Here is an 18,414-nt window from a genome sequence, read left to right on the forward strand (position 1 = left end):
ATAACGATATGTAACAACTCATTTGACCAATAACCGATACCGATATCGATATATCCACTTTTTTTTTTTCCTGCCTAATTTTAGTGATCATCAAGTCTCTTCTGTAGTGGAATTAACATCATATTATACATGCATACTCTTATCATGAGGCCCAACAGCAGATGGAGACATGGAATACAATACTTTTCAGTCTATGTAATAGTCATTCATTGTCCAAATGAAGAAAAAGTATGTTGGCCGATTCTAATAGTTCATTCTAAAGCTGATATTGGGCGATAGTGATGATATACCAATATATTTAGCATGTTGGCCGATTCCGATATTTCATTTTGAAGCCACGATCAGCCGATACCGATGACGTGCTGATGTTCTCTTGCATCCCTAGTGATTTCTTAATCATTTTAGAGGCATTTGATATGTCCAGATCTGAAAACAAAGGCCAAGCAAGTGATAGACTTTAACTGACTTCTGTTCCAAAGGAAAAGCTTGTGGAATAGGCATGTATTGGTATCGGCACAAAAAACCTCACTGAAATCCAGAAGAACTGCTTTGCTATAGGAACACTTAAATATTAAGGATGGTTCTTTGTCAAAGTTCGTCATCTTAGAGAAAATGAAAAGTTTTGTTGTGGGTTCCCTTATGCGAATGACCTGGTCTGAGGGCTGTTTGATTGGCTCAATCACTGATCCTGATTCAGTCGGTGTGCCTGCGTGTAATCCCACCTGTTCTCCGGGATATTATCCTACTGACAACCCTGGCACACACACCCACCCACCCAACACCCAGCCCTCACCCACACTCCCTACACTCTCTCACTACTCACTGCCAGGGTGAAAGGAGTCTTTTGTGTGCCGGCTGCCACTTTTTATTCTAGGAAAGCTCGAAGAGAGATGGAGAGAGAGCTAATCCCACTAGTGTGGTCACTCCAGTGAGTGGAGGATGAAGACGAGATGGAAGGAGGGGAGGTCTTTGGCCCCCTGAAGAGCTGCAGGTGTTGCGGGGAAATTAGACTGTGACAGCTGTGTGTTTATGTGCATTTATGTGTGCAGGCTTGATATATGGTCGCACACATGCGCACACAATTTGCAACTCTGCCACTACAGTTAATCAGTCTCCTGCATTACAGGAGATGAGTGAAATACGCACACACACTGCGTAACCCTCCATCTATCTCCCGCAGTTCTTTATTGCTGTTTTCATTCCTCCTATCTTTCTCACAGTGCATATTAAATAAACAATACATCATACCCTTCCTTTCACTGTCTGTGTCCATAGTTTCCCTCCCTTTTTCAAGATGTCACCCCTATCCGACTGCCCAGCGGCCTCCATGTCCGTCAAGTTTATCTCCGTGTGTCTGTGTTCAAAGCTTAGCCCCCTCTGCCCTCCACACTTTACTCAGACGGACAGACGCTCATACCTGACAGAGAATACGGCCAACAGCTTGTGGAAGGAGATGAGAGGGTCTTTTGCTGAGTGCTTCCAGATATGAGCGAGCGTACAACACATGCACCAGCAGATGAGTGCCAGCAGATACAAGCTCTCCGGTGTTGAGTGTAAGCTGACAGAGGTTGTAGAGTAGAATCGCGCCTCTGTCAGTTCTTATGTAAAGTTGCGATTAAGGTGACAGCGAGGTGTCAGTGGCTGTTATTGTACTTTAAGTGCAATGGCCTAAAGTTTTGGCTTTGTTATCCCTGCAAAAATCATATTGTCAGATTGCTGGTGTTGTACCCCTTTGATGTGAAAAATGTTTTCACGGCAGGAGTCTGGTCCTATAGATTTATTTCTGACAGCCCATAAATCTCCTCATCTCTTTTTCCCCAGTCTGTATCTGTGAACCTGCTGCCTCTGACATTCCTGTGGTTAATCATCTACACTTGGTTAGCCTTTGTTTGCAGTTGAAATCACCTCTGTGCCATTGTTAAAGCCAAACAAACTAAATAATTAAAACACACACTTGCTGATGGGAATTTGTGAAACAGTGTTATACTAAATGCTATTATACCTCACAGTGTTTGAATTAGAAGTGCAGTTGTTTAAAGAAAAGGTTTGAAAGTGTGGGAAGTCGCTTATTAGCTTCTGTGCCAAGAGATGGATGAGAATATTGATACCACCATCATAGGTCTATCCATCTGTCAGATATAAAGCTATAGCCAGTTAGCTTAGCTTAGCACAAAGACTGGAAGTGGATGGAAACAGCTAACCTGGCCAGGTCCAAAATTTGACAAAATTAAGTGTAAACCTGTCAATATTACACTTAAGTTTTTCAAGCATTAAACAGTCAAGTTATAACTTGTTAATTATTGAGCTTTAGAGGTGCTGGTTGGCAGATTTTGTTACCTTTGGACTAGTCTGAGTGGGCGGAAGTTCGCTGCATAGATCAGCCTCTCATTGGGCGGAACGAGCCACCTGCTGAAGTCCCGCCCTACCACCTCCGTTTGTGAAGCAGTTTTCAACCGTTTTCAACACGTCCTTTACTAACTTCTGCGGTGTTTGATCTTGCTGGGATGTAGCCATTTTTCTGCCATGGTTCACGTCCTGTAGGCGATATTTTTGTGGGCGTGTTACACCAAAACCTGTTTCCCCCCGCAATATTTTTGCAAGTGCACCGTTGCTGTGGCACCGCCCAGAACAACTGTGATTGGTTGAAAGAAATACAAGCAGCCGGGGCGTTTTTTTCCTCCAATCTTAAAGTGAGAGTCGGCCCAGCCAGACCTTTCTTTTCTTGAGAAAGGTCTGGTGAGCGAGACTACCTTTGGACAGAGCTAGGCTAGCTGTTACCTTCTTTTTCCAGTCTGTGCTGAGCTAACCGGCTGTTAGCTGTAGCTTCATGTTTAAAGGAGCTGTATACAACATTCAGAGCACTAATATTGCTATGTGAAAATATAGACTGAATCACATTGACGTTGCGCGAACACTTCTGGGTAGTTAAGTGGCAGTTGTTTTGAATTGTGGAGGCATGTGAAATCTGTTGTTAGCTGTATCTGTAACACTTAAAAGGTATATAGTTTAACACAGTCTCTCTGCTGTGCTTATTTAATGTAGGTTTCTTTGCTAGCTTCTTTGATAAACCAAATTTATACAGAGTACAGAGTATACAGCTAAGCAGTAGTGCTGTCAAAGGGACCTGCAGCAAAAGACCCAAAAAGCACTTAAAAAGACCCTACTAGAAACGTCAATATCAGTTTTAATGCATTATATTCATGATATTTTCATTGCTATACCTTGCACACTAACTGATCAAGGCAGCGGTAGACCAGCAACTTGCTCTAAAGTGACTGTTTATGCCAATGGAGGCAATGTGGTGGCTTTGAGATAATGGCTTTAGAGCCCCATTGGAAAGGGCTGTATGACAGTAAGGTAAAGGGGTGAAAATATTTTGAATGGTTATTCTAGGTGGCTAAAAACTAACCTAGGAGGCAGTGTTTGCTCAGTGCCATTTCGTTTTATGTACGTGACGCGGAGGTTTCTTTAAACAAACATTGTGATTTGGTCTATAGTGGAGTAATGGTGTACTGAGCAGAGAATGAGGTCACACTATAACCCTGTGTGTTGTAGGCTGAGCATCTGTGTTCTTTGTTGTGCTAGATGTCTGGCCTCAAGTGCTTGCGAGCCCCTGTCTGTGTATCCAACTGGCTAGCCAATCGCCGCTGCTCTGCACTGTGCTTATAAGGCAGTTACTGCTGATAACAGCAGCTTCGTCGTTGCGAAAGTGTTGTGCCCACCCTGTGGTTGGCATTAACACTGTTTGTTTTGTCAGCACTGTTGGCATTGTTAGCACTGTTGACACTGTTAGCAAAGTGAGCCACCAGCGTGGAGACAACCTCTGAATCATAGATGCGCTCTGAATATCGAATACAGCTCTTTTAACTGACAGATATGAGACTGGCATCAATCCTCTTATCTACCTCTCAGCAAGAGAGAGAACAAATGTATTGCCCAAAATATTGCTTTGAGAAAGCAGTAATGCTAGATTAACCTTTGTCTTTTCATTGTTAGCATCGATGATGCTTACAGTTGCGCAGTTGAGGAAACATTGCTGCTAATAGAATAACACCTGCCCTGTGTATTCCACCTGCACCTTCATCAAGGAAAGTGGAATTAAATTATGATGGCATTTCGTGACATCATGACACAACTTTGACCAGCGTGACAGCAGCACCTGCCACCTGCTACCAGAGAGCTGCCAGGGCTCCAATTTAGGCTGCCATGAGTGGTGTTTTTCTGTGCCATCTTTCTTGATTTTTTTCAAGAAAAATAGATCATTCTCAATATGGTTCAGCCTTACAATGTTTGTTTTATTTTGTGTGATATGGTAAAATGGTTGCATAGAGAGAGTGGGAGTTAAGCCGGATCAGTTCTGTGGCTTACTAATAGTTTGTGGATGTAAGAGTTTGATTTTAGTCATTCATACTCAAATCCTCGAGACATTTCCTGCTCTCGTTAATCTCTTCATTTTTGCCCGTCTTCTCTGCAGAGCCGGCTTTACATCTTTTGATTGATGATGCTTTGATTAAGTTAACTTCAGTGTGATTTTTGCAGGGTGATTTCCCTCTGCTTCCAGCATACAGGATGTCTGTCAGCGTGTCTGCTGGCTGCTGATATGTGATCTGATGTTGGCGCTGGTTGCCATGAGAGAGAAAAAAAGAGAGAAAGGGAGATGAGACTTGACATCTTGTTGGCCTCTGAACAGAACGTTTGGAATCGCTATTGAGGGCAACGCTTCCTTTGAGGAAAAGTGAAATGTTTTAGTGGAATATGGGCATACAAAGAAAGATTAGGTAGATGAGAGGACAAGCAGGGAAATGAGAAATTATTTTTTTTATTGAACCCAGCTCAGAGAGAAGTTATTGTTTTGGGCAGCGTTTCCTACGCCTGGGATGTTTTATTGGAAACAGAGAAGAAAGGAGACGGAGAAATGTTGCCAGAGTGTACTGTTCAAAGGGTGCATGTGTTTGATCACCTTTAAAGTCAAGCTCGGTGTTTGTTTGCTCTTCCTGATAGGCTGGGGGGTGTTCAGGTGTGTCCAATAAGGCGGAGCTGGCAGTTGAGTTTCTACTCAGTGACAGGCTGGAAGCCACTCAGGTTACGGGCTTTGTATTGATTCAAATATCTGAACCCTTTACCTCAAAAGGCAAACAGAGGGGGGAGAAAGTTGTCTGCTGCTCTCTGGGATTTAAAAAGTACCAGACAACAGTTGTTACCGGCTGCTCCGCTGTAAAACTTTAACTGTGCAGTTAAAAAGTGTTGCAGGGTGAAAAAATGGCAATACAACGCCCTGTCGTATAGGCTTCCTGTCTTTATACTGGCAGGCCTCCTGTGAGCTTGTAACATTTAAGCTCTCAATTACTATTCTCTTTAGTCATGATGAATGTCAGCGGGATGGAAATAACTTCAGCAGCAAGAGCTACTGAAGGAAGGAGTAGTTCCAGGTTGGGTGTTTTCCAAGTAAAAACTTTATGTGGGCAGAAAAAAACAACAAGAAAAGAATGAAAATCTAGATGAATGAAATGAAAGCAGCAGCCTTTTATAGGAGAAGAATGCGTAGCCTGGATTTTAGCTTTCAGCAGGGTTTTAGGAGGGCACGGATTGTTGGTAAAAGAGGTTAATACTGTCTCTCTGGTGGGCTTGTCACCTCGCTGAAACCTGTCAGAGCTACAAATGTGTCGTTTGTTTTCTGTTGTTTTTCTGACCGTCCCTCTCACTAACTGAATAAACACTGGTGTTGATTTTACACATTGGAGTTGGGGCCACCAGAGTTGTCTGTCTATCACATGTATCTGCAAACCAATAAGGAATGCATTACAAAAAGAAATGCCCAGTCTTAAATATAAATTGGGACCACTGTACTTTATGGACGATTGAATCCTTGATAATGTTATTTTTAAGATCAGGCACTCAGACATGTAACGTTCAGTTTCAGTTCAATTCAGTTCAATTCAATTTTATTTATGAAGCCTAGACATGTAACATGTTTGGTAATAGTGTCATTATTTAAAATGTTAGTTAGTTCCTCCTAGTTCCTTTCAAAATAAGGCTATTAACTTGAAAATCAGCTGACAATCAAAAGATTTCTAAAAAAAAAAATTCAAATGTGCTTTACTGATGTAATTGTGAATTTGTCCAAAACTGATATTGACATATTTTAATGTCTTTTTATTTTACTATTATCTGGCTATACCAATTAATTAAGTTTTTTTAGACTCCTTATGTGGATTTACATGTTGCCATGATTTATAATTTGTTTGCTGATCTGTGAATAGTTTTTTTTCTCTTTTGATTTCCTGACGTAGTAGCAATGTAAAATTCACATTTGGATAAACATGTTGTTAAAAAAATATCTCAAATTAACTTTCTTTGAGAGGTGGGACCAAGTCATTATTTTGCAAGTCACAAGTTAGTCTATAGTCTTTAAACTCAAGTCCTAAACTTTGAGTTTTGAGTCCTAAATTAGTCACAATGCACTCTTCACCAAATGTAAAAAAACTTGACAACAGAATAACGTTATATATTGAGTTTATAAAAATCATGAATCCTTTTTAAAATTTTGTATTTATTTGTTAAAACATTTTTTTTAAAACAAATGCGACTGAACTTCCTCATAAAAAAAGTAGTGTTGCATTTTTATATCTAAACGAAATACAATTATTAGCTTTAATGTTAGTTGATTCAGGAAATGAAGGAATGTAAACTGACTTGTGGCATACTTTTTAATATTTGAGCTTAAAGAAAGGTATGAAGTGTTTTCAAGTAACTAATCATTGGTGTTAAAGTCATTTTTGATTTTGTCAAATCAAGTCTAAAGTCATCAAACTTGTGACTCAAGTCCAAGTCATGTCAATGCGCTCCACACTACTGCTATCTTTATTATACTGCATATATTGTACTTGTGTGTGTGTGTCATCAGGAGCTGTGTGTGGTTGTCCCTCACAGTGACAGCTGGACAGACTTTGTGTCAACAATTTAGGGTGGTTACATCGAGCACAAACCATAGAGACCTCTGTTTGTGGTTTGTGTGTGTGTGTGTGTTAGACAGAACTATGTAGTCAGGGGCGCACACACTGACAGTTGATGGACAAATTTACTTGCTTTGTGAGTGTGCATGAGTGTGTGGTCATTTGTCCTGATACACAAACATGAGTGTGTCGTTTTTGTGGCTTGCTTCACAGGTCATTAACAGCTCTTATCACCTCTGCAGCCCTCAATGCTGGACTCTAGATGTGTGGCCTGTTGATAGTAATACAATTAACTCAACACAAACTGCTGAATGAAGTGATTTGGATTAACGTGTTTGAGACATCATAATCATTAGATTCATATTTATCAGTGCTTTAAGGCAGTAAAAGTGCAATAACCAAATCATAATGTGCTGGAAATACACTCCTGATCTTTACTATCCAGTGAGTGTTTGGACGCTTGTAAAGATGCCAGCTAACAGAGATAAGCGGATGTGTCTAGTTAATAAACAATTTACCCATGATACTTCAAAAGTGTTGAGATTACGCAGCAGCTTTGATGCTTGTTTCCACTCAGAGGGTCATCTATTAAAATGCTCTCAGTAGTAGTAAGTCCTGTTAAACCTGTGTGTCTGATGTGCTTGTCTGCTGGTGGGCAGCTATGGGTGTGTGTGTGTGTGTGTGTGTGTGTGTGTGTGTGTGTGTGTGTGTGTGTGTGTGTGTGGTGGCATGCCTTTACACATAGAATTTTTTTTCCGTGGCGTCTGTCCGTGACACACCCTTTCCAGGGTTCAGCCCATCCTCTGCATGTGTGTGTGATCCCATGCTAGCAGCTGGTGGGCTCTAAAAATAGTGCGGGTTGGGAAAAGAGAAAGGAAACAACTTTCGTGTAAATGTCTAAAATCTAAGTATCTTAGAAAGATAAGATTTTGCCTTCATCTAGCAGTATTTAAAAATTGACACATCACACTATGTGGGTTATAATTGGTGCTGCATGTATTGCATAGTCGATCTCAGTTGGTTTTCATCAGCACCGCCCTTGTCTTTTTCTGCCCTGTGAATGCTTTACATATGTCCATGATCTTTTGATCCGCCATGATTGGTCATTTTTGGATCCACTGCTGACTGGACTCCTGGACTCCCTTTGTGCAGCTCCTTTCCACCCCGAGAAGCAAATAATTCTCGGAGTGCTGACTGTATTGGTGTGCTAATCTGCCACAGTTTACTTAGTCGCGAAATAGCTGGGCTTATGTATAGAATAGGTGATGAAGTCTGGTGTCAGTCATCGCGTAAAAGCCTTATTGCTGTCAGTGTGTAGTTTGTGTGTTTAGGCGTGAAATGAGAATGAATACATGTCAATGAAAACGTGAGTGTGTGGTAACAGATTGTGTCAGAAACCACTTGGTTACAGACTCATTTAAAGTGACCTTATACAACTGGTGCACTTTTTGGACTTAGCATTGAGTGTGTGTGTCTTAAGGTAAGAAAAACTCATAGACTTAAATGTCTACTTTGTAGGATTTAAGGGGATATATAAGCAGAAATGGAATATCAAATAATAAGTATGTATACACATACACAGCATACACAGCATCATGTCAGTGTGCATTTCTCTGCCATGCAGGATGTGGGTATTTGAGTGTGTGTGTAAACTGTCAGCTGATGGATGTCTAGCAGCAAGTGGGATCACAGTGTTTTCCCGACCTACAGGGAGAGACAGGTGTGGAGCGCTGCAGAGAAATAAACACACAGTAGCTGACAGATACTCAGCACTGCGTTGAATGAGCGCCTCCATTACAGCACATTACAGCAGCCCAATTCACAACAGCTGCTGCTTAATGTCACTGTCCTGCAGAGTGACTTGTTAATGTGCATTTGTCTCTGTGCTTTCTGTCGCTCTGTTGCCACCCATGCATTGTGATTTGTGCCCACTACAGATGTAGCAGTAGTTTGGCTGCACTGAACTAACTGACCCTCATGTTGTGTCCCATTGTGAGTTATTCGTCCTAGTGCAGTTGGATTTGACCTCCAGTCTGGTTAGCAGTTAGCCTGAGACTAGTATGATGAGCTGGCCTGTCCACACCCTGCTCTGATCGACTGTGCGTCTGTGTTTGCGTGTGTGTGAGTTCAGGGTCCTGAGAAATGACCTCATCTGTGTCTGAGAGTGACAGGGCACCTGTGGCCGAACTTCATCATGACTCTTTCACCCCCAAACCCCACACACATACACATGACACACTCATGTGCTTGGTATGGTGCAGCAAAGCTGTGCAATCCGACCCATCTCCCTGCCCCGCATCAACAGTATTATCCCCCCTGCGAGTTTCATCTGGCCTCACCACCTGTTGTCAGCTGTATTTCACCCAGCCCCGTGCCTTCTGAAGCCTATAGCCTTCTGTTTCCCTCCATAGGCACCAGAGCTTACAGTTGTGCCAGAAGTAGGTATGAGACCAGACCCAACGCTCCCCAGGGGCAGAAATCCTAGACTGATCCAATTACTCCCAGCCAGGGCTTAAATCAGCCCGAATCTGCTCGGACTTGCAATGACTTAATTCAATCTAGCGGTAAAAGTGTTACAAAGTACACAAGTCAAGCTGTTAAGCTGCAGCGTAGAGAGCAGAAGAGATAGGATAGGGTCCAAGCAGGATTGGGTTGAAGTTGTACTTAGAAAATATTTACAGCAAAGATTCATTCATGAGCTCCATTCAGGTTATAATGGCGGGCCCAGATGCTACTAACTGCTGTAGTTTAGGGTAAAGTTAGCAGCTCTCTCCTGCTCTGTTGAATTGTGGGAAGCTTTCCTGAAATGACGTTGCCATGTTGTGGTAGCAAGAAAAGGCCTATTTCTATTTTCCTCTTAAAATACTGTACGATGATATTAAGTCTTGCAATACAAAAACAATACCTTTGTTTTCATGCCTTTTACATGGATCAGCAGGTGAGGATGCTAATGTTTTAGCCAGAGACCTGTTAGCTTTAGTCAAAATTATTTCTTGTATCATTAAAAAGCACAGAATAGCATTATGTCATTTATATGGTCATCAAATTAAAATTTCAGACCATTTTGCAAGTTTCTCATTTTCATAAAATCCAGAGGGAGAGTTTTCAACCAGCTCTTGGAGCTAATGCTAACTAGCTAACGTTAGCTAGCTACAGCTAAAATGTCCTGCTTTCGCACACTTAATGTTTAAAAAATTGCCACAGATTTTGAGTGGTAAATCTGCCATTGTGTTGTCTTGGTGCTTAATTTTAGATACCGTAATTGTTTGACTTTTATAACAAACATTTTAGTATTCATATTTTGGTATAGACATCAACAGGTGAGGATGCTAACTTTTTGGCGTGGGACCTGTTAGCTTTAGATTTAATTCTTTACACAGCACAGAAGTAGCAGTGTATTATTTATGTAGTCATGAAATGGATATTTAAGACCCTTTTGCAAGTTTCTCATTTTCATATGTCAGACAGAAACATAAAAAAGTCATCCAGAGGGAGAGTTTCCAACCAACTCATTGGGCTAATGCTTACTAGCTATCTAGCTAGCTACAGCTAATAAAATCTCCCAGCAACAAAACAGCATGCTTTTGCAACAGGCAGTCACGTCTATGCAAGTGTCAGTTTACCTATTAGTCTGTAAATATGTGGCAGAAATATACACACCCTATTACAGAAAGGAAATCATTACTTTTGCATTGTAGTGCGGATCAATAATTAGTTGTTTTTGCACAGTCCATGTTTCCTTTTCTGTCAGATGGACTTGACATTGACATTTCTGAACTATTTTACTTTTAGTTGCAACCTTGGACACACCTTCTGCTTTCAAGTGTGTGTTGTTGCTGGCGTTATCTGCTTTGTTGATATGCACCGTGTCACAGAAAGCACTCACCTTGCTGAAACCTGGCCTCGTATCTAAGGACACACTGGGCCTCATGTCTCCATTATATTTAGCATTTTAGACTGAATGACACCATGCTTAGTATTACTCTATCAGACTGCAGGTTACTGCTGTCAATTTAAAGATTTTCTTGATATTAAACTATGAAATTTTCTGTTCTATATCAACCTGTTGCTTTGTTACCCCTTACTGCCATTCACAGCTACCAACGTGCACAAGTGTGTAAACGAAAATGTCTGCTCTTTCATTCTTCCAGATGGTCTCCATACTGTTACGGCCCTCTGCACGCTGCGAGTCACTATCATCACTGATGACATGTTGACCAACAGCATCACGGTGCGTCTGGAGAACATGTCCCAGGAGCGCTTCCTCTCTCCCCTGCTCAACCTCTTTCTTGAGGGCGTGGCGGCTGTGCTCTCCACCAAACGGGAAGCGGTGTTCGTGTTCAATATTCAAAACGACACCGACGTGCAAGGCTCCATCCTCAATGTGACCTTTTCGGCACTGCAGCCCGGAGGTGCCCCTGGTAAAGGGACGTTCTTCCCCTCTGAGGAGCTGCAGGAGCAGATCTACCTCAACAGGACTCTGCTCAGGCTCATATCCTCTCAGGAGGTAAATGCACATGTACACATTAACTAAAGTGCAAAATATTAAATTCTCCAAAAACTGAACTAGCATTTTAAGGCTGAGATTTCTTCTCTCTCCAGGTGTTGCCGTTTGATGACAACATCTGCCTGCGGGAGCCCTGTGAGAACTACATGAAGTGTGTGTCGGTGCTGAAGTTTGACAGCTCCCCTCCCTTCATTGCCTCCAACACGGTTTTGTTTCGGCCCATCCACCCCATCAACGGGCTGCGCTGCCGCTGTCCACTCGGTTTCACTGGGGACTACTGTGAGACGGAGATCGACCTCTGCTACTCAGGACCCTGCAAGAACAATGGGAGATGCCGCAGCAGAGAGGGAGGGTACACCTGCGAGTGCCTGGAAGACTTCACGGGTGAGTTGTCGAGATCTACACTAAATCATTGCAATTAAAGGAATTTTCTTAAGAAACAAGTCAAAATATATGATGTAATTATTCAATGTATCTACTTAGACCCTATTACAGACTAAGTGACTTGTTCTGATGGACGTTTTTTTGCAGTTTGTGGCATATAGTTCCTGGTTGAAACCCCTTGATTGCACCAATACTGGCAGAGTTTGGTGATCTTGATTGCTTTTGTAGCTTGCATCTCATTGGAGAAACATGGGGAGGCTATCAAAGTAAAAAAAAGCAATTACTTCTAATATATCTTTATTTGCATTATTTTGTATGTTTCTCTTAACTAAACTATATGGTACCTAACACAAGTTACACAAAGGGCATAATAGTCCCTGTGTATTAAAGCTACCACAGAGATAAACTCTTTTATAAGTATGTGGGCTTATATTTTTTTTCTGACAAAGGCTTTAATGACTGGTACAAAATTGCCAAACCGCACTGACAGGTTGTTAAAGCTCTCAGCACCTATTGTTGTCGCTTGAGGTCGACCCCAGTGCAGGAAGCAAAAACATGCTTTGTGATACAGTAGGTATAGCCAACTGCGCACACACACACATGTACACGCATACAGTAGATTTCTTGCTGTATAGAGGTGTACAGAATGCTGATTATACTGGTCAAACCACATCTCGGATATCACTTAACTCCTTCACTAAAACCACATAAACTTTAAAAGCTAAAAAAAAAAAGAATGCAATACAGTACAAGCAGATAAATCTTCCTTCTTAGTATAACTTACTAAAATTTTTCCCCTTTAATCTATGTTGTTTCCATGCTACTTGAAAGTAGTAGCACCCATGCCTGTTGATTCAAAGTATTGACTCTGTCTTTGTTTTTAGAGAAAAAAGACATTGGGAAACAGGTTTTTGGGATCTGTAAAGACTGTTGGCAAGTAAACAGATTTTCAGTTAATCCTCATAAATCATTGCGCTAAAATGGAGACACTTTGTCAAGATTCAGCAGATCAGATGTGAAAGGAATGTATTCAATACTTGGTTAGACTTTAAAGGGGACCTATTATGCCTTTACTTATCTTCTATTAATTATAAAGTGTTGCAGTGTGGCCAAAGTTTCAAGTAATGAATTTATGACGTATGTAAAATTTATGACTACTCTGAATACTTTTTTTTGCTACTTTCAAGACAAGCCGATGTAAGACGGATTTGTTAATATGATCATCTGCTCCAGGCACACTACTGCAAGTACGTACATTACGTAGCAGTGACTGCTACATGTAGCTACATGCTAACATAGAGAACTTTGGAATCAAATTCCTGCTGAAACACGCCAGGTTGTGAAGATTTTGGTTTAGAAGCTTTTATGGGTGATTTTTCACAGTAGAAAGTGTTGCTTTACTCCTTTACAGTCATTAACCAGGCTGCAATGACTATGCAGAGACACCAAGATTTGCAGGACCTGGAAACACTGACCACTGACCAATCAGAGACAGTGTTTTTTGGGAAGGGAGGCTCAAAGAGAGAGGCACTAAAATGGAGCGTCTCAGATAAGGGGTGAATACGGGTGTTCCAGCAAAGACAGTATAGGAAAATAAAGTGTTGATAAAGGTCGATTTCCAGTTTTGCCGTTACTGGTCCGGTGTACAAACTTAAAATGGTTTGAATTTATGCAAACAGACTGAACCAACATTTGTCACTATGGCACATTCTTGCAAATTAACAGTCTACATCAGCAACCTGACGGCGCAGCAGGGCTAAATCCAACTCTTATTGCATCAGTAATAAACAAAATGACAGTGGGAATAACATTATATTACGTATGTTTCTTTATATACGGACTAATGCAGCAACTAGTGTCTGACAGGCAGTACATGCTGTGTTTGTTTATTAGAAAGTTCATGTGTTTTTGGGGGTGATGAGAGGAGACATGGAGGTCTCTCAAGAAAGCAAAACCGCACCAATATGGCAGCATTTTGGATTTGAAGCCTATAAAAGAGGCATCCTAATTAATCATGAGAGATGTAGCCTTGCCGTTTTGAGCTGAACTTTTGTTGGACGCCATGTTTCTATTTAATTCTGTCGCTGGGTGTAAACACATGGCAGTGTACAAGGAATGGTTGATTCGTAAAGTTAAAATGTGCAGCAAAAACAAAATAAGGTGGAAGCTGACGACCACTGACCATTGCTAATAACAAGCTAGGCTACTCGCTGTTGGCTGTATTCTATGTCATTTTCATTAAATACCGCAATATAAAACGTGTGTTTTCTGCAGTAAGTAATGTTACAAACATGCGAAGTTAGCATGAAAGCTGCTCACCCATCTTTTAGGCGATTACCTCTCCAGTCTGTCCTCGAGCAAACAGATGATATTGACGTGGTTTGTTTACATGACGTTACAGACGTGCATATTCAATGGCTTCATTGTGGACAGAGAGCTCCGATGTTATGTGATGTGACGTGATAGCTAGATGCTCGTTTGCTCTTGGAACTTAGTGTCATTATGTCCCACTGGGGAGTGGCTGCTGAGTCAAGTGCCACACCTGGTAAAATTCGGTACAGCGATCCAGTGTGGTGTTTGGCTTAATGTCAAATCAGTTTAAAATTTTTACACCAGCCCAACCCTAATTAAAGCGTGTAAACATGTTCCAGTACAAACCCAAAATGCAAGTATGAACCTGAAAATGAGCATAACATGTCTCCTCTAAGGATACAGACAATGTAGAGTGGGGAAAATGTGAACTTAATTGAATTGGTACTTTTCAGCTAAAACCAGGCTTGATTTCGAGAAAGGGTCAAGGAACCTTAAACTCTGTCTGGATGCTGCCACTTACAGTCACTCTGCGAAGCATTCACATGGCAGATGAGCCTCGGAAGCTTTCATCATTCCCATTGAAATCGCTTTCCGAAATATTTCCCGATGTCAGTGATCTTCCTCCCATATTTCCCCCCTTGTACATCTGATACCTGACTGTCTCTGCATCTCTGTCTCTCCCTAATAGAGCCTGACGGGCCTCTGACAGCCGTCATCCATCCTCTCTTCTGTGTCTCCCAACACTCCACCTCTCCTCTCCTTCTCTTCCTCTATCTTATCTGATGTAATTACCTGATTATACCTGCTTTTGTCACTCACTGGCCCTCTCTCGCCTCCGTCCCCTGCTCCCCATGTCCATCTTCTCCGCTCACCCATCATATTTTTCTTACCTACATCTCCTGTGTCCCCTCTTTGAAGGTCACAGTTCAACTCCAGATAGTCAGGGCCCATCAGGGGCCATTATGGGGCCGATGACAAGGGGGCCCGATCTGTCCTCCTTGGGTTTCCTACATTACAGGAAAACAGATCCTTATAATTCCCCCTCGGAAAAAAGGATTATGTCGAGGAGAGAAGGGCCATTAGCTGGTTCCAGGCTGTGGTGTTGGGGGTCTGTGTGTGTCCTGGGTGGAGAGATCTTGTCTGGACAGCAAGTTGACACACAACACTGCATGGGACACAGAGGCACCCATCACAAATAATATTCCAGTCAGAAAGAGGTCTGCTGGTGTATTAGTGGAGGAATTTACATGAGCTGAGCCAGGAAACTGAGCTCGAGCCACATGGTCGTTTAGGAGGAATTTCCCACTACAGTGATTAACTGAATTAGATAATATAATACACAGGGTACACAAGACCTCATAGAGCCGATCCAAAGTCCTCTTGTTAGCCTGGTTAGTTTGGCTGCAGGATTCAACCGTGCCTAGATCGACTCCCAGTAGGAAGCCAGGTAAAACAACACACAGACTGGTGTAGAGCCAAAATGGTGAGCCCAGGTCAATCAGTAGAGAACAGGCTTATGGCTGCAGGTGCTGCTCACCTCAACTGAGGCCATCGGTCAGTCACTGGAGGCACATTTCTGATATGATTTTTATATAATTGTGGGTAGCTGGCCATGCAGAGCTGACGTGACATTTCATTCTATTCTTTGCACATCTCCATTCCAATATCAGTTCAAATACAACGGTTGCACACCAGTATATGAAAAGTAAATATCAAAATCACTCTATGTGTTGGTGAAGATTCTCAGTCATCCAGGTCATGACAATCTTAAGTGCTGTATCCTGGGCAACTGGACTTATTTGAGTTTTTTGAAGACGTTTCACATTTCATTCAAGAGTCTTCTTGAGTTTGAGAACTGAAGAAGCCTCTTGGAGGAGAGGTGAAATGTCTTCAAGAACCTCAAGCAAGTCTAGCTGCCTACAGTATGGCACTTTGGATTGCCATGACCTGGATGACTGAGAATCTTCGCCAACCTATTGACAGAGTGATCTTAAGTGCTATATCATAGGCAACTAGACTTGCTTGAGTTTCTTGAAGACATTTCACCTCTCATCCAAGAGGCCTCTTCAGTTCTCAGACTTCTTCAGACTCTCGAATGAAAGGTGAAACGTCTTCAAGAAACTCAAGTCCAGTTGCCCAAGATATAGCATTCAGGATCACTCTGTCTAGTTTCTCTAATCTTAACAGTTCTTGAGAAGAGGTGGAAACACCTTGTGAATCTTGAGAAAGAAATTTCACATTTCAAAACTTCAACACTTGGTGTCCTCAGTTCCCAAACACTTACTGTGTTGTTAAAAGAATAGGTGGTATCACACAGTGGTGCCATGCCCCTGTCTCAACATTTTTTGCAGGCATCAAATTCAGTATGTATATATATATATATATATATATATATATATATATATATACACACAAAAAACAATGAAGTTAATCAGTTTAAACATTAAATATCTTGTCTTTACACTGTATTCAATTGAATGCATCCTGTTTTTATTTATATCTTACATTGCCTGCCAACAATTTTGGAATCAGGGATGTAGAAATGTAGTGTATTTATTCTTTAACTTCATAAAACCAAAGATAAAGTGATGCCACGAAGGACTTATCTGATCTTGATAGGGTTTAAAACTATCTACATGAGTTCAGCCATGGATTTAACTTGATGGACAAATCTCTCATCCCTGTCACTCTTTTCTTATGTTCTTTTTTCTTTTCATCCACTCTCTGTAAAGTTTTTTTCCCTTGTCACGCCCTTTCCATGCTCCATACTCCTCTTTATCTCCCATCCTCTCTCTTTTCTCCAAATACGGCCAAATAACTCTACGGCTAAGACCTGTGCTTCCCAGAAAAGGCCTATAAACAGGGCTTTGTCTTTGTTGCTAATGCTTAGATGGAGATAGGCTTTACTCAAACTGGCATTTTAAAAGGGGCCTTAAGTAACATTATGTTAACACTGTTGTGTAAGTGAGCTTGACTTATAATCAAAAGCATCTTGTTAAAACAACTGGATTCCAAACAGATGATGCATCTGTATTTCAGTCAACGGTGGACAACTTGCTTCACAGAAAGGCTGAAATGATAATAAATTGATGAGATGATGTGATGACAGGTGATTTATCATTCACATTGCTTTGCACTGTTGTTGCAACACTTCATATCTACAGAAAACATAGTGTTGTCTAACAGACAGGGTGTAAAAATTTTACCAGTTCAAACCAGGGCAGCAGTGAAGGTGTCAACCCGGTACAAAAAACAACCAATGCAACACGGCTCACCTCTTAACCTGACTTCTCCTCTCTTCTCATAGGGGAGCACTGCGAGCTGAATGCATCATCAGGCCGGTGTGTGCCTGGTGTGTGTAAGAACGGTGGCAAGTGTGTCAACCGGCTTGCCGGTGGCTTCATGTGCCAGTGTCCACCAGGGGAGTTTGAGAAGCCCTACTGTGAGATGACCACACGAAGCTTCCCTGGACAGTCCTTCATCACCTTTAGAGGCCTGAGGCAGAGGTTCCACTTCACTGTCTCCTTCACGTGAGTTCTGTCCTTCCTTCTTCCCCTGTTGTTTTAATGTACCAATTAACTCAAAGTCCTACCTATCCATTACTTCTAAATAATTGTTTGTAGATGAAATTCAGTGCCGCTTTTGCATGCAACATGCCAAGACACACTAGGCAGGCATCGTGCGTATCCGTCTCCGACAGGGAAAAACCACAAGCACTCAGGCATGGACGGTACTTGGATTTCCTAGCTTAGCTAGCCTTGCTAGACCCACTAGGAGAGTGCCTCTTTCTTTACCGGAGCCATTCCGCTTCGCTAGTTAGCAAGCTAAACAGGCGAGTCGTTAGCTGGAGCTAAACTTTTTGGAATGGGAATTTGTTAGCGTGGCTAAACAAATAGTCATTAGCTAGGCTAAACGGCAGAGGGACAACTAGTTAGCAAGCTAAACACGCACGTCGAAACTGGTATTTGTTAGCACCGCTAAACAAATAACCGTTAGCCAGGCTAAACGAGAGAGCGGCAAGTTAGCAAGCTAAACAAGCGCAACGCAGAAACAGCCTTGATAGCGACGCCCTGGGTAGGGAGCAAGCTCACCTCCTGTGGACAGTTAAATCGCTAGCAAGTGTTCTGCAGTACTCAGGTTATGTGAGGTGAAGTGCAATAAGATTGAGGAAATGAGACTGTGCAGGGTATTTTATAGCCCCGAGGGAAGGCGGGACTTCCCCTGCATGCGACAGTCTCATTGGCCTTGACAGGCGTG

General features: G+C 41.9%; 1 protein-coding gene across 4 annotated transcripts in view; it reads left to right on the forward strand.

Annotated features, from left to right (window-relative positions):
• The window catches only part of celsr1a (cadherin EGF LAG seven-pass G-type receptor 1a), a 122,884-nt gene that overhangs the window by 40,073 nt on the left and 64,397 nt on the right, over positions 1–18,414 (forward strand). For all 4 annotated transcript variants that reach the window (XM_078165002.1, XM_078165001.1, XM_078165003.1 and 1 more), the window contains exons 2-4: positions 11,105–11,460; positions 11,556–11,844; positions 17,465–17,687. In XM_078165002.1, coding sequence (XP_078021128.1) covers positions 11,105–11,460; positions 11,556–11,844; positions 17,465–17,687 — 868 coding nt within the window. The remainder of the gene's footprint in view (positions 1–11,104; positions 11,461–11,555; positions 11,845–17,464; positions 17,688–18,414) is intronic.

This window comes from Epinephelus lanceolatus, chromosome 23 (assembly GCF_041903045.1).
Source record: "Epinephelus lanceolatus isolate andai-2023 chromosome 23, ASM4190304v1, whole genome shotgun sequence".
Classification (NCBI taxonomy): Eukaryota; Metazoa; Chordata; class Actinopteri; order Perciformes; family Serranidae; genus Epinephelus; species Epinephelus lanceolatus.